The following is a 17,201-nucleotide window of genomic DNA, read 5'->3' on the forward strand; positions in this document are numbered from 1 at the left end:
GAATCATCTCAAAGAAAACAACATGCAAGTGAGAAGTAATGCCCAAAAGAAATTGTGCATCAGAACAACTATAGAGGCATGGGTCACAACACTTAGCATGGGATACAAGAGTGAGTAAAGCATGTAATATGGCATGAGAAGAGTAATCTCAAGCATCCATAACAAAGAGAAAGTCATGTTTAATGAGTATCTAATTGGCAAGCATAAAGCAAAGTGGACTCAATGCACTTAGAAGAGAGCAAGTGAATGAGGAGGAAGCACCAAATTGAAGGTGTATGACCAAAATAAACCAAAATGGCATTCGTGCATTTCCTCAAACACTTGACGTGCAGTTATCAAGCAATGAGAAAATATGAGATACTCAATCAATTAGAGCCCCAAAATGAAATATCAATCATCAACACAACATCACCTACTTACAAAGATAATGAAAGATAACAAGAAGATCTATCAAAGCAAATTAAAAACTCAAGTCCAACATCAATGGAAAAACAAGAAAAAGAAAAAGTAAACAAGCAAAAATCAAGTAGTATAATCATGCAACTAAAAGAGAAAATAAGAGAATCAACAAAAAGAAACATGTAACTAAAAGAAGAGAATATGAAAAGAGAGCAAGAGATGAGATGTAGAAGAAGTAAATCCTTGAGAGGGGAAAAAGAACAAGGTGGAGTTTTTGTGAAAAATGAGAAGGAGAGAGGAGAGATGTAGTGCCACCGGAGGTGGTGGTGGTCACCGGTAAGTGGCCGGAGACAATGGTGGTGGAGTATGGGAGAAGAAGAAGGGAGAAGAGGTTATGGAAGAAAGAAGAAAGAGAAGTAGAAAAGAGATGAGAAAAAGAAAGAAGTAGCAGGGCGCGCCAGTCTTAAAACTTGGTTGCGCGATTGACGCGCGCGCAAACAGTGTGCTTGCGCGTCGATGAGGGTTGAGCGAGGGACGCGTACGCGTCAAGGGCGCGTACGCGTGAAGGAAGTTGTGCCCCTGGCACAGAGTTGGCACGAAGTAGGCCTAACTCTCTGGTTTTTGTACCAGAGTTGGCATGCAGCACAGGCGACGCGGACGCGCACAGTACGCGTACGCGTGCTTGATGAAGGTGGCGACCGATGCGGACACGTCATGTACGCTTGCGCGTCAGGTCGCGGGCACAGAATAGGCACAACTTTGGCACAACTCTCTGATTTTTGTACCAAAGAGTTCAGAATGCACACCCGACGCGCGTGTGCACAGTGCGCTTGCGTGTCGATGGCGAAGTTTCAAGGGGCGCGCAAGCGTCACGCACGCTTGCGCGTGGGATGCCTGGCACGAAGTCGGCACCAAGTGGGCATAACTCTCTGGTTTTTGTACCAGGAGTGTGAGATACAACACCGATGCGCGCGCACAACACGCTCGCGCGCGGATGCCCCCCGTTTTTTTTAACAACATAGAGAAAAATGCAATTCAACACATTCTTGGCATGCAATTAGCTAGATAGGTTGAGAAAACACTCACAAAATCATACGACACTCAAGATAAAGTATTTCCTCAACACAACTAATACAACAAAATTTTCCAAGATTGATAGAATCCTAATGAATATCACAACATTCAAACAAACTCAACAAAACCTACTATGTCAAAACATATCGTGGTGGGGTGTCTCCCACCTAGCACTTTTATTTTACGTCATTAAGTTGGACGTTCCTGAGCTTACGCTTCTTCTTCTTTTGGTGCATCCTCCAGTAGGAGCACTTCCACTTCTCTTGGTGACTTGTAACCATGGTACTTCTTCACTCTATGTCCAATCACTTTGAAAGTTGTGTCACTTTGAGGGTCAAACAATTCTACTACTCCATAGGACTTTATCTCTTTCACCTTGAAGGGTCCTTCCCATCTAGAACAGAGCTTGCTAGGCATGAATCTAAGCCTCGAATTATGGAGGAGAACCTCATCACCTTCTTGAAAATCCTTCCTTCGGATATGGTGATCATGAAAGGCCTTAGTCTTTTCCTTGTAGATCCGGGCATTCTCATATGCCTCCATCCTCAGGCATTCAAGCTCCTCTAGTTGCAATTTTCTAGCTATACCCGCCTTGGTGAAATCCATGTTACACTGCTTTACCGCTCAATAGGCTTTATGCTCAATTTCCACCGGAAGGTGGCATGCCTTACCATAGATAATCTGTAAGGGACTCATCCCCAACGGAGTCTTGTAGGCCGTCCTATACGCCCATAGTGCATCTCCTAACCGGAAGCTCCAATCCTTCCTTTGTGGATTTACCACTTTCTCCAAAATTCGCTTAATCTCCCGGTTGGACACCTCCGCTTGTCCGTTGGTTTGGGGGAGATAAGCAGTAGCAACCTTATGCAATATCCCATAGCGCTTGAGTGGTGCCTCTACTTTCCTGTTACAAAAGTGGGATCCTTGGTCGCTCACGATTGCTCGTGGCGACCCATAACGGCATACAATATTATTCCTAATAAAAGAAATCACGGTATTGGTGTCATCAAGACGAGTAGGTATTGCTTCTACCCACTTTGACACGTAGTAAACTGCTAACAGAATATGTAGATACCCACTTGAGTTGGGAAATGGTCCCATAAAGTCTATGCCCCATACATCAAATATCTCACAGAATAATATCGGTTGTTGAGGCATTTCATCCCTTTGGGACGTATTTCCCGACTTCTGACACTGATGGCACGACACACAGAATCGGTTAGCATCCTTGAATAAGGTTGGCCACCAGAATCCAAAATCCAACACCTTTTTAGCTGTCCGTTGTGGGCCAAAGTGGCCGCCACACTCGGACGAATGGCAAGCTTCAAGAATGGGTTGGATTTCAGATTCGGGACACATCTTCGAATTACTTGGTCCACTCCCCTCTTCCACAAGTGAGGGTCATCCCAAATGTAGTATTTGAAATCACTCCTCAACTTGTCCCGTTGGTGTTTAAAAAAGTTAGGAGGGAAGATCTTAGCAACCAAGTAGTTCACCATTGGTGCAAACCAAGGAAAGCTATCCGACACAGCATGCAAACTATCCAATGGGAATGAGTCATCAATCAGAAGTGGGTCATATTTTAAGTTCTCAAGGCGGCTTAAATGATCCGCAACCAAATTTTGGGACCCACTTCGATCCCTAATCTCAATGTCGAACTCTTGCAAGAGCAAGATCCAACGTATGAGCCTAGGTTTTGACTCATTCTTTGTTAATAAGTACTTTAAAGCTGCTTGATCCGTGTATACCACTATCTTGGACCCTAGCAATTAAGATCTGAATTTATCTAAAGCATGAACAATAGCTAGGAGTTCCTTTTCTGTAGTGGTATAGTTGGATTGTGCCGCATCCAATGTTTTAGAATAATAAGTAATGACATAAGGGAGTTTACCATCACGCTGTGCAAGCGCAACACCTACAACATGGTTTGACGCATCGCACATTATCTCGAATGGCTGCGTCCAGTTGGGGCCTCGCACAATTGGTGCCGTGGTAAGAACTCTCCTTAACTCCTCAAATGCACTCACACATGCACTGTCAAACTCAAAGTCCACATCTTTTTGGAGTAGGCGCAACAATGGCAAAGCAATCTTGCTGAAAATCCTTAATAAAGTGCCTGTAAAATCCTGCATATCCTAAAAACAAGTGGACCTCCCTCAAAAATGTGGGGTGAGGTAAAGTGGTGATAACATTGACCTTGGCCGGGTCTATAGAAATGCCTTCATTAGATACTACATGTCCTAACACTATACCTTGTCTTACCATGAAATGACATTTTTCGAAATTCAAGACAAGGTTAGTGTCAACACATCTAACTAAGACTTTGGCCAAGTTCTCTAAGCAACAATCAAAAGAAGTTCCATAAACACTGAAGTCATCCATAAAGACTTCCAGACAATTCTCCATCAGATCGGAAAAGACACTGGTCATACACCGCTGAAAAATAGCAGGTGCATTGCATAGTCTGATGAGCGGATATTTTATACACTTTTTGGGGTTAATTTCAGGTAGTTTTTAGTATGTTTTAATTGGATTTTAGTATATTTTCATTAGTTTCTAGGCAAAATTCATATTTCTGGACTTTACTATGAGTTTGTGTGTTTTTCTGTAATTTCAAGTATTTTCTGGCTGAAATTGAGGGAGCTGAGCAAAAATCTTATTCAGGCTGAAAAAGAACTGCTGATGCTGTTGGATTCTGACCTCTCTGCACTCGAAATGGATTTTCTAGAGCTACAGAAGTCCAATTGGCGCGCTCTCAATTGCGTTGGAAAGTAGACATCCAGGACTTTCCTGCAATATATAATAGTCCATACTTTGCTCAAGGATAGATGATGTCAACTGGCGTTCAACGCCAGTTCCATGTTGTAGTCTGGCGTTAAACTCCAGAAACAGGTTACAACCTGGCGTTTAACTCCAGAAACAGCCTAGGCACGTGTAAAGCTTAAGTCTCAGCCCCAGCACACACCAAGTGGGCCCCAGAAGTGGATTTCTGCACCATCTATCTTAGTTTATTCATTTTCTGTAAACCTAGGTTACTAGTTTAGTATTTAAACAACTTTTAGAGATTTATTTTGCATCTCATGACATTTTAGATCTGAACTTTGTACTCTTTGACGGCATGAGTCTCTAAAATCCATTGTTGGGGGTAAGGAGCTCTGCTGTGTCTCGATGAATTAATACAATTACTTCTGTTTTCCATTCAAACACGCTTGTTTCTATCTAAGATATTTATTCGCACTTCAATATGATGAATGTGATAATCCGTGACACTCATCACCATTCTCAACCTATGAATGCGTGCCTAACAACCACCTCTGTTCTACATTAGATTGAATAAGTATCTCTTGGGTTCTTTAATCAGAATTTTGTGGTATAAGCTAGAATCCATTGGCAGCATTCTTGAGAATTCGGAAAGTCTAAACCTTGTCTGTGGTATTCTGAGTAGGATTCAAGGATTGAATGACTGTGACGAGCTTCAAACTCACACAGGTTGGGCGTAGTGACAGATGCAAAAGGACCAATGGATCCTATTCCAGCATGAGTGAGAATCGACAGATGATTAGCCGGGCGGTGACAGCGCACCTGGACCATTTTCACTAAGAGGACGGATGGTAGCCATTGACAACGGTGATCCACCATCATACAGCTTGCCATAGGAGGAACCTTGCGTGCGTGAAGAAGAAGACAGGGGGAAAGCAGAGATTCAGAAGACAAAGCATCTCTAAAACTCCAACATATTCTCCATTACTGTAGAACAAGTATTTATTTCATGCTCTTTTATTTCTCGCAATTCAAATTGATAAATATAATTTATATCCTGACTAAGAGTTACAAAATAACCATAGATTACTTCAAGCCAACAATCTCCGTGGGATTCGACCCTTACTCACGTAAGGTATTACTTGGACGACTCAGTGCACTTGCTGGTTAGTTGTACGAGTTGTGAAAAGTGTGATTCACAATTTGTGCACCAAGTTTTTGGCGCCGTTGCCGGGGATTGTTCGAGTTTGGACAACTGACGGTTTATTTTGTTGCTTAGATCAGGAAAAATTTTTCTTTTTGGTTTAGAGTCTTCTATTATTGTTTTTGGTCAAAATTTTGAAATCCTTATTTTATTTTTCTAAATTATTTTCAGAAATTTTTTTTAACCAGTAACTTCATGATTTAGTCTTTTGTTGAGTTTAGTTTTATAATTTAAGTTTGGTGTCAATTGCATGATTTTATTTTTCTTCCAATTTTTCGAATTATATGTTCTTAGTTCTTTCTTAATCTTCAAGTTGTTCTTGTGTATTTTCCTTGTTTGATCTTTAGTTTTTCTTGTTTTGTATTTTTTCTTGTTTTTCTTGTGCGTTTTCAAAATTATCAGTATTCAAAAAAAAATTTAAAAATAAAATATTTTTATACATTAAATACCTTTGCTAAAACACTTTAAATTTATAGCTCAATTGGCTAGAGCGTTGTGCTTATGTTCTTGGTAATTGGCTATCTCCTTTTTAAAAACTTCTTTAAAAATAATTTTTCTTTGATTAAATCTTGTGCCAAACTTTAAGTTTGGTGTTTTCTTGTTAACTTTGCTTTAGTTTTCGAAAATTTTATTGTGATTTTCTAAAAAAAAAAAATTTAAGTTTGGTGTTTTTTCTTCATGTTCTTGTTGTTCTTGTGAGTCTTCAAGGTGTTCTTGAGTTTTCCTTGTGTCTTGATCTTAAAATTTTTAAGTTTGGTGTTTCTTGGTGTTTTTCCTCCAAAATTTTCGAAAATAAGGAACAGTAGATCAAAAAATTTTAAGTCTTGTGCCATTTTATTGTTTTTCTCTTTCCTCATTAAATTCAAAAATATCATTTCTCTCTATTTTAAAGTGAATTTTCGAAAATTACTTTTAAAATTCAGATTTTTATTTCAAAATTTAAAATCTTTTTCAAAAATCATATCCAAAATTTTTCAAATCTTCTTAATTAAGTAATTATTTTAGTCTTAATTTTTTTGTTCTTAATTTTCGAATTCTATATTTAGTTTCAAACTATTTTATTCTCTTTTCTTTTATTATTTATTTATTCATTCCCTTTTTACAAAAAAAAAATAATAATAAAAATATATTCTATTTGCTATTCATATCAATTCCCTTTTCTCCATCATGGATCTAAGTGGAAATAAACAGTCCAGAAGGACTCTGGGGTCATATGCCAACCCCACTACTGCTTCATATGGGAGTAGTATCTGTATACCCTCCATTGGAGTCAGTAGCTTTGAGTTGAATCCTCAGCTTATTATTATGGTGCAGCAAAGTTGCCAGTATTCCGGTCTTCCACAAGAAGAACCTACAGAGTTTCTGGTACAGTTTTTATAGATTGCTGACACAGTACATGATAAGGAAGTAAATCAAGATGTCTATAGATTATTACTATTTCCATTTGCTGTAAAAGACCAAGCTAAGAGATGGTTAAATAACCAACCTAAGGCTAGCATAAGGACATGGAAACAGCTGTCAGAAAAATTCCTGAATCAATACTTCCCTCCAAAACGGATGACACAGCTAAGACTGGACATCCAAGGCTTTAAACAAGGAGATAATAAATCTCTTTATGATGCCTGGGAGAGATATAGAGAGATGCTAAGAAAATGCCCCTCTGAAATGTTTTCAGAGTGGGTGCAGTTAGACATCTTCTATTATGGGCTTATAGAGAAAGCTCAAATTTCTCTAGATCACTCAGCTGGTGGATCTATACACATGAGAAAGACAATTGAAGAGACTCAAGAGCTTATTGATACAGTTGCCAGAAATCAGCATCTGTACCTAAGCAGTGAATCTTCCATGAAAGAAGAGGCTAAAATAGTAACTGCTGAACTCAGTCCTGCAGAACAAATTACTGAATTCAATCAGTAATTAAACTTTCTAACAAAACAGCTGGCCGAATTCAAGGAGATACTACAAGACACAAGAATAGCTAATCTGAATATGGAAGTACAGTTGAAGCAAACATAACAGTAGTTATCAAAACAAATAACGAAAGAGTGCCAAGCAATTCAATTAAGAAGTGGAAAAACATTAAATACCTCACTTCAAGGCAGCAGGTAGCCAAGAAATGAACAACCTGCTATCCAAAATCCCTCTGAGGACAGTAAGAGCCCAGAGAGGAATAACTCTGGCGTTCAAACGCCAGAAACAAGCAAGGATTTGGCGTCAAACGCCCAATGGAAGCTCAGTTCTGGCGTTCAAACGCCAGGAACAAGTAAGGAGTTGGCGTCCAACGCCACTCCAGCTTCTATACCTGGCATTCAAATGCCAGTGAGGGATCAGACACACACAAATGCTGATAACAACCCCTCTAAAAAGGCTTCTCCAACCACCTCTGTAGGAAATAAACCTGCAGCAACTAAGGTTGAGGAATATAAAGCCAAGATACCTTATCCTCAAAAACTCCGCCAAAAGGAGCAGGATAAGCAATTTGCTCGCTTTGCAGATTATCTCAGGACTCTTGAAATAAAGGTTCCATTTGCAGAGGCACTTGAGCAAATACCTTCTTATGCCAAGTTCATGAAGGAGATCTTAAGTCATAAGAAGGATTGGAGAGAAACTGAAAGAGTTCTCCTTACTGAAGAATGCAGTGCAGTCATCTTGAAAAGCTTTCCAGAAAAGTTTAAAGATCTCGGAAGCTTTCTAATACCATGCATATTAGAGGGTAATTGCACCAAGACAGCTTTATGTGATCTTGGGGAAAGCATCAACCTAATACCTGCATCCACTATCAGAAAGCTTGGTTTAACTGAAGAAGTTAAACCAACCTGGATATGTCTCCAACTTGCTGATGGCTCCATTAAATACCCATCAGGTGTGATTGAGGACATGATTGTCAGGGTTGGGCCATTCGCCTTTCCCACTGACTTTGTGGTGCTGAAAACGGAGGAGCACAAGAGTGCTACTCTCATTCTAGGAAGACCTTTCCTAGCAACTGGACGAACTCTCATTGATGTCCAAAAGGGGGAAGTAACCCTGAGAGTCAATGAGGATGAGTTTAAGTTGAATGCTGTCAAGGCCATGTAGCATCCAGACACACCAAAAGACTGCATGAAAGTTGATCTCAATGACTCTTTGGTAGAGGAGGTCACATGGCTGCTAAGCCAGTGGTTCAACCACAGAGGCGGCTAAATCTAGTCATGAAGGAAGTGGTACAGAAAGAGGTCACCAAATTACTGGAGGCTGGGATTATTTATCCTATTTCTGATAGCCCCTGGGTGAGCCCTGTTCAAGTTGTTCCCAAGAAGGGAGGCATGACAGTGGTTCATAATGAAAAAAATGAACTGGTTCCTACAAGAACAGTTACAGGGTGGCGCATGCGTATTGACTACAGAAGGCTCAACACAGCCATCAGAAAGGATCATTTTCCTTTACCATTCATAGACCAGATGCTAGAGAGACTAGCAGGTCATGAATATTACTGCTTTTTGGATGGCTATTCAGGTTACAACCAAATTGCAGTAGATCCTCAGGACCAAGAGAAAACAGCATTCACATGTCCTTCTGGAGTATTTGCTTACAGAAGAATGCCTTTTGGTCTGTGTAATGCACCTGCAATCTTTCAGATGTGCATGCTCTCTATCTTCTCTGATATGTTAGAGAAATTTTTGGAAGTCTTCATGGATGACTTTTCAGTATTTGGAGACTCATTCAGCTCCTGCCTTGACCTTTTAGCACTTGTTCTGAAAAGATGCCAAGAGACCAACCTAGTTTTAAACTGGGAAAAATGTCACTTTATGGTGACTGAAAGAATTGTCCTTGGGCATAAAATTTCAAACAAGGGGATAGAGGTGGATCAAGCTAAAGTGGAAGTAATTGAAAAATTACCACCACCTGCTAATGTTAAGGCAATCAGAAGCTTTCTGGGGCATGCATGATTCTACAGGAGGTTTATAAAGGATTTTTCAAAAATTGCAAAACCCCTAAGCAATCTGCTAGCTGCTGACACGCCATTTGTGTTTGACACAGAGTGTCTGCAAGCGTTTGAGACTCTGAAAGCTAAGCTGGTCACAGCACCAGTTATTTCTGCACCAGACTGGACTTTACCATTTGAATTAATGTGTGATGCCAGTGACCACGCGCCATTGGTGCAGTACTGGGGCAGAGGCATGACAAGCTTCTGCATGTCATTTATTATGCTAGCCGTGTTTTAAATGATGCCCAGAAAAATTACACAACCACAGAAAAAGAATTGCTTGCAGTGGTTTATTCCATTGACAAGTTTAGATCATACTTAGTAGGATCAAAAGTGATTGTGTACACTGACCATGCTGCTCTTAAATATCTACTCACAAAGCAGGATTCAAAACCCAGGCTCATAAGATGGGTGTTGCTTCTACAAGAGTTTGATATAGAAATAAGAGACAGAAAAGGGACAGAGAACCAAGTGGCTGATCATCTGTCCCGGATAGAACCAGTAGAAGGGGAGTTTCCCCCCTCTATTGAGATATCTAAGACCTTTCCGGATGAGCATTTGTTTGCCATTCAGGAAACACCATGGTTTGCAGATATTGCAAACTATAAAGCTGCAAGGTTCATACCCAAGGAGTACAGCAGGCAACAAAAGAAAAAATTAATTACTGATGCAAAGTACTACTTGTGGGATGAACCCTATCTCTTTAAGAGATGTGCAGACAGAATAATCCGTAGGTGTGTGCCTAGAGAAGAAGCACAGAGGATCTTATGGCATTGCCATGGATCACAATATAGAGGCCATTTCGGAGGTGAGCGAACAGCCACCAAGGTCCTCCAATGTGGCTTCTACTGGCCTACATTCTATAGGGATTCCCGAGAGTTTGTATGTAACTGTGACAGTTACCAAAGAGCTGGTAATCTGCCTCATGGTTATGCCATACCTCAACAGGAAATCTTGGAGATTGAGTTGTTTGATGTATGGGAAATTGACTTCATGGGACCTTTCCCACCATCATACTCAAACACGTATATTCTGGTGGCAGTTGACTATGTATCAAAATTGGGGGCACTCACTTCTGCAACAAACAGCTTTACTCTGCCATGGTCCGGTATGGGATTTGCCACAAGGTGGCGACTCCATATCATCCACAGACAAATGGGCAAGCTGAAGTTTCTAATAGAGAACTAAAAAAAATCCTAGAACGGACTGTAAGTACCCGTAGAAAGGATTGGGCAAGAAGCTTGGATGATGCTCTGTGGGCTTACATAACAGCATTCAAGACTCCTATAGGGACCTCTCCATACCAACTTGTGTATAGTAAGGCCTGTCATCTGCCCATAGAACTGGAACATAAGGCCTACTGGGCAACCAGATTTCTAAACTTTGATGCCAAATTAACTGGAGAAAAAAGATTGCTCCAGCTGAATGAGCTAGAGGAATTCAGACTCGCTGCTTTCGAAAATGCCAAGTTTTATAAAGAGAAATAAAAAAGGTGGCATGACAGAAAGCTGTCATCTAGAGTCTTTGAACCAGGAGAAAAGGTTCTGTTGTTTAACTCCAGGCTCAGGCTATTCTCCGGGAAACTGAAATCCCGGTGGAGGGGACCATATTTGATTACAAGTGTATCACCATATGGTTATGTGGAGCTTCAAGACATTGATTCTGATAAGAAGTTCATTATTAATGGACAGAGAATCAAGCACTATCTTGAAGGCAATGTTGAGCAAGAGTGCTCAAGCCTGAGGTTAGATTAAAAGCTCAGCAAAGGTCCAGCTAAAGACAATAAAGAAGCGCTTGCTGGGAGGCAACCCAGCCATTAGTAAAACATTTTTCTGTTATTTTATTTTATTTTATTCCTCATTTTATTTATATGAGCTTAATATTAACAAAGTAAAGAATCAATTGCATAAGTCCACAGGGTTACAGAAGAATTCAGAGCACAAAACAGGAAAAAGGAGCTTATTGGCAAGAAAACGCCAGTAAGAAACACAACTGGGCGTTAAATGCCCAAAAGAAGCATCTATTGGGCGTTTAACGCCAGTAAAGATAGCCATCTGGGCGTTTAACGCCAGAAAGAAGCAACTTCTGGGCGTTTAACGCCAGATTTACAGCATCCTGGGCGTTTAGAAAAACGCCCAGTGACAAAGGGGCTTCTGGCGTTTAACGCCAGCTAGAAGCAACAGCTGGGCGTTAAACGCCCAAACCAAGTAGCAACTGGGCGTTAAACGCCCAAAACATGCAGAAGTTGGGCGTTTAACGCCAGGATTGTGGGGAGTAAGCAATTTCGTTTTCAATTCAAATTTTTTCCATTTTTTATGTTTCAATTCATGATTTCTTGCACAAACATGTTACAAATCCTAATTTTTCAAATCCTTTTCAAAAGATATCAAATGTATCTTAATTCATAAACCCTTTTTCTTAATCCTCTTTAAATTATTTTCAAATCCTTTTCAAAACAAATCTATCTCTTTTCCTTCTAAAATCTTTTCAACTCATCAATATCTTTTTCAAATCTTCACATTATCTTTTTCAAAATCCAGATTTATTTTTTTCAAATATCTTTCATATCTTTTCAATTTTAAATCACATCTTTTCCTATCATACTTATCTTTTCCAAATCACTTTTTCTATCATATCTTTTTCAAATAATTTTCGCAAGTAGTAGTAATTAGTATCTATATTTTGATTTTATCTCCAATTAAGCTATAATTTATTTTTCTCATCATCATCAAACATGAATAAAATAGCAGATTTTTAGAATAAGGATGCAATATTTTTCGAATTTTTAATAAGAAAAATTCTAATTATTTACATGTGGTGGCAATGCTTTTTGTCTTCTGAATGAATGCTTGAACAGTGCATATGTCTTTTGAATTTGATGTTTATGAATGTTAAATATGTTGGCTCTTGAAAGAATGATGAAAAAGGAGAAATGTTATTTGATAATCTGAAAAATCATAAAAATGATTCTTGAAGCAAGAAAAAGCAGTGAATACAAAAGCTTGCAGAAAAAAAAAAGAAAAAAAAATGGTGAAAAAAAAAGGAGAAAAAGCAAGCAGAAAAAGCCAATAGCCCTTAAAACTAAAAGGCAAGGGTAATAAAAAGGATCCAAGGCTTTGAGCATCAGTGGATAGGAGGGCCTAAAGGAATCAAATCATGGCCTAAGTGGCTAAACCAAGCTGTCCCTAACCATGTGCTTGTGGCGTGAAGGTGTCAAGTAAAAACTTGAGACTGAGCGGTTAAAGTCAAGGTCCAAAGCAAAAAGAAGAGTGTGCTTAAGAATCCTGGACACTTCTAATTGGAGACTTTAGCAAAGCTGAGTCACAATCTGAAAAGGTTCACCCAATTATGTGTCTGTGGCATTTATGTATCCGGTGGTAATACTGGAAAACAAAGTGCTTAGGGCCACGGCCAAGACTCATAAAGTAGCTGTGTTCAAGAATCAACATACTAAACTAGGAGAATCAGGCTGAAAAAGGACTGCTGATGGTGTTGGATTCTGACCTCTCTGCACTCAGAATGAATTTTCTAGAGCTACAAGAGTCCAATTGGCGCGCTCTCAATTGCGTTGGAAAGTAGACATCTAGGGCTTTCTAGGAATATATAATAGTCCATACTTTGCTCAAGGATAGATGACGTAAACTGGCGTTCAACGCCAGTTCCATGTTGCAGTCTGGCGTTAAATGCCAGAAATAGGTTACAACCTGGCGTTTAACTCCAGAAACAGCCTAGGCACGTGTAAAGCTTAAGTCTCAGCCCCAGCACACACCAAGTGGGCCCCAGAAGTGGATTTCTGCACCATCTATCTTAGTTTATTCATTTTCTATAAACCTAGGTTACTAGTTTAGTATTTAAACAACTTTTAGAGATTTATTTTGCATCTCATGACATTTTAGATCTGAACTTTGTACTCTTTGATGGCATGAGTCTCTAAACTCCATTGTTGGGGGTGAGGAGCTCTGCTGTGTCTCAATGAATTAATACAATTACTTCTGTTTTCCATTCAAACACGCTTGTTTCTATCTAAGATATTTATTCGCACTTCAATATGATGAATGTGATAATCCGTGACACTCATCACCATTCTCAACCTATGAACGCGTGCCTGACAACCACCTCCGTTCTACATTAGATTGAATAAGTATTAGTCCAAATGGCATCCTTTTGTAAGCAAAAGTGCCAAAAGGACAGGTGAATGTGGTCTTTTCCTGATCCTCAGGAGCAATGTGAATCTGGAAGTAACCAGTGAAGCCATCAAGAAAGCAATAATGGGATTTACCTGCCAATCGGTCCAACATCTGATCAATAAAGGGCAAAGGGTAGTGGTCCTTCCTTGTAGCGGCGTTCAACCTTCTATAATCGATGCACATCCGCCAAGCGTTTTGCACTCTCTTGGTGACCACTTCACCATTATCCTTTTTAACCGCAGTGATGCCCGATTTCTTGGGAACAACCTGAACTGGGCTCACCCACTCACTATCAGAAATCGGGTATATGATACCGGCATCAAATAGCCTAGTGACCTCCTTCTTTACCACATCAAGGATGGTTGGGTTGAGCCTTCTTTGTGGTTTCCTAACCAGCCGAGCTCCCTCTTGGAGAAAGATACGATGCATGCACTTGCGAGGGTTAATCCCCACAATATTGGCTAGGCTTCAACCAATTGCCTTCTTATACCTTCTTAGAACATCTAGGAGCTTCCCTTCTTCTTCACTAGAAAGCTCACTAGCAATAATGACCGGAAACTTTTGGTTGTCCTCTAAGAAAGCATACTTCAAATGAGATGGAAGAAGCTTCAGTTCACTCCTTGCCTCAAGCTGAGGTTCCTTTTCATCAAGCTCATGGAGTTCATTCTCAACAACTTGCTCTTGTTCACCCTCTTGGTCATCCATCTCTTCAACAATAGGGTAGCACAACTTGTTGTGGCCTTCTCTTCGTACTTCCACTACCACTTCATCGATTACATCACATCGGAGAACGGAATGCTCTTCGGGAGGGTGCTTCATGGCTTCTTCCAAATTGAACTTGATAGTCTTGTCTCCGACCTCAAAGGAATATGTGCCGGTGAAGGCATCTAACTTGAATTTAGAGGTCTTTAGGAAGGGTCTACCAAGTAGAACAGAGGAAGAGCTTCTATTCTCTGTCGGGGGCATTTCAAGGATGTAAAAGTCAATTGGAAATACCAAGTCCTTGATCGCCACAAGTACATCCTCCGCTATTCCCACAACGGTAATCACGCTCTTGTTGGCTAAGGCAAATTTTGCCGCCAACCTCTTTAATGGAGCCAAATTCAATCGCACAAAGACAGATAATGGCATGATGCTTACGCAAGCCCCTAGATCACACATACAGTCATGAAAAGCAATTCCACCAATACAACAAGACACCAAACAAGGTCCAAGGTCGCTATACTTCTCAGGAATAGACTTCATTAAGGAAGAAATGGAATTATCCAAGGATAATATCTCCAGCTCACCTATCCTATCCTTGTGTGTACACAAGTCCTTCAAAAATTATGCATACTTCGGAATTTGTTGAATGGCGTCAAGAAGTAGGATGGTAACCTCCACCTTCTTGAACACTTGAAGCATGTTTAAATCAAACTCTGGAGTCTTCTTTGCCTTCTTCACCCTGGAAGGGAATGGGATAGGGATGGATTCATCTATTATAGCTTTCCTCTTGGGTTCTTTAAGGCTTACTCCTTCTTCTTCATGCCTTTTTTCTACCTCCTCTTCTTCATGTGAAGCTTCAACAACCACTTCTTCCTCATGAATGTCTTCCATGGCCCTAGGAGGTATCTCCTCCAATGTGGTTCTTGACCGTAGAGTGATGGCATTGAGACCGCCCTTGGGGTTTGGAAAGGGTTAGGATGGAAGGCTAGAAGAGCTTGAGGGTTGGTTGGTGTTGTTGTTGGAGGAGGACATGGACAACTTTGAAATCATGTCAGTGACATTGGCTAGTTGAGCATTCATGTTACCATATTGTACATTCAAGTTGTCATATTGTGCACTCAAGGTATTAAATTGAGCCTTGTTATTCTCCTCTTGTTTCTCTATAGTAGCTCTAAACTCATCAACTTGATTGTTGGAAGATGAAGAGGCTTGGTTGGATTGTTGCCTATAATGTGGTGCTTAGTATTTGGTGTAGTTGTTTTGGTTTTGGTTGTGATAATTTTGGTTGGCTTGGTGGTTGTTGTTGTTATGGTAGTATTGGGATGAAGATTGGTTGTTGTTGTTGTAGTGAGAAGAAGAGTTGTTCCATCTTTGGTTTTGATTGCTCCCTTGTGCAATATCCCTCCACCCTTGATTTTGATTACTACTATGAGAGTGGTTGTTTTGGCCTTGAGAGTGATAGGATGGACGGTTGTTATAATTCACATTGACTACGGCAAGGGCATACTCCTCTTGAATTTGGTGGCATTGATCGGTGTAATGTGTGGTACTAGACCATAAACCACAAATTCTAGGAGGGCCTTCAAATTGTGGAACTTGGGGTGGGGCTTGGATGGCTTGGATGGAGTAGAATACCTTTTGATCTTTTTGTATCTGTGTAAGGATAGTAATCATATCCCCAAGTTCCTTGGTTAAGCTTGTTTCGGAAGGGGATGTGATGAGCGGATAATTTATACGCTTTTTGGCATTGTTTTTAGTATATTTTTAGTATGATTTAGTTAGTTTTTATTATATTTTTATTAGTTTTTAATTAAAATTCACATTTCTGGACTTTACTATGAGGTTGTATGTTTTTCTGTGATTTCAGGTATTTTCTGGCTGAAATTGAGGGACTTGAGCAAAAATTAGATTCAGAGGTTGAAGAAGGACTGCTGATGCTGTTGGATTCTGACCTCCCTGCACTCAAAGTAGATTTTCTAGAGCTACAGAACTCCAAATGACGCGCTTCCAATTGCTTTGAAAAGTATACATCCAGGGCTTTCCAGAAATATATAATAGTCCATACTTTGAATAAGGATTGACGATGTAAACTGGCGATCAACGCCAGTTCCATGCTGCAGTCTGGCGTCCAGCGCCAGAAACAAGTTGCAAAGTGGAGTTCAACGCCAGAAACACGTTACAAACTGGCGTTCAACTCCAAAAATGACCTCTCCATGTGTAAACTTCAAGTTCAGCCCAAACACACACCAAGTGGGCCTTGGAAGTGAATTTCTGCATCAATTACTTATCTCTGTAAACCCTAGTAACTAGTTTTTATAAATAGGACTTTTTACTATTGAGTTTTCATCTTTAGTTTCATCTTTAGATCACGTTTGGGGGCTGGCCATTCGGCCATGCCTGGACCTATCACTTATGTATTTTCAACGGTAGAGTTTCTACACACCATAGATTAAGGTGTGGAGCTCTGCTATTCCTCAAAGATTAATGCAAAGTACTACTGTTTTTCTATTCAATTCAACTTATTCCGCTTCTAAGATATTCATTCACACTTCAATATGATGGATGTGATGATCATGACAGTCATCATCATTCTCAACTTATGAATGCGTGCCTGACAACCACTTTCGTTCTACCTTAGGTTGAATGGATATCTCTTGGATATGTAATATAGGGGACCGAGTCCAAGTTATTAGTGTCTTCGTGGTATAAGTTAGAACCCATGGATGGCCATTCCTGAGATCCGGAAAGTCTAAACCTTGTTTGTGGTATTCCGAGTAGGATCTGGGAAGGGATGGCTGTGACGAGCTTCAAACTCGCGAGTGCTGGGCGTAGTGACAGACGCAAAAGGATAGTAAATCCTATTCTAGTATGATCGAGATCCAACAGATGATTAGCCATGCAGTGACAA

General features: G+C 40.1%; 1 protein-coding gene across 1 annotated transcript; it reads right to left on the minus strand.

Annotated features, from left to right (window-relative positions):
• LOC107607315 lies at positions 1,684 to 2,079 on the minus strand. The gene has a single exon (XM_016309282.1). The coding sequence runs from the start codon at positions 2,077 to 2,079 to the stop codon at positions 1,684 to 1,686; it is 396 nt and encodes a 131-aa protein (XP_016164768.1).

This window comes from Arachis ipaensis, chromosome B07 (genome assembly GCF_000816755.2).
Source record: "Arachis ipaensis cultivar K30076 chromosome B07, Araip1.1, whole genome shotgun sequence".
In the NCBI taxonomy this organism is placed as follows: domain Eukaryota; kingdom Viridiplantae; phylum Streptophyta; class Magnoliopsida; order Fabales; family Fabaceae; genus Arachis; species Arachis ipaensis.

Bases quoted from the DNA above. Each gene is read 5' to 3' on its own strand.
- LOC107607315 (XM_016309282.1), bottom strand. From the start codon at position 2,079: ATGGATTTCACCAAGGCGGGTATAGCTAGAAAATTGCAACTAGAGGAG.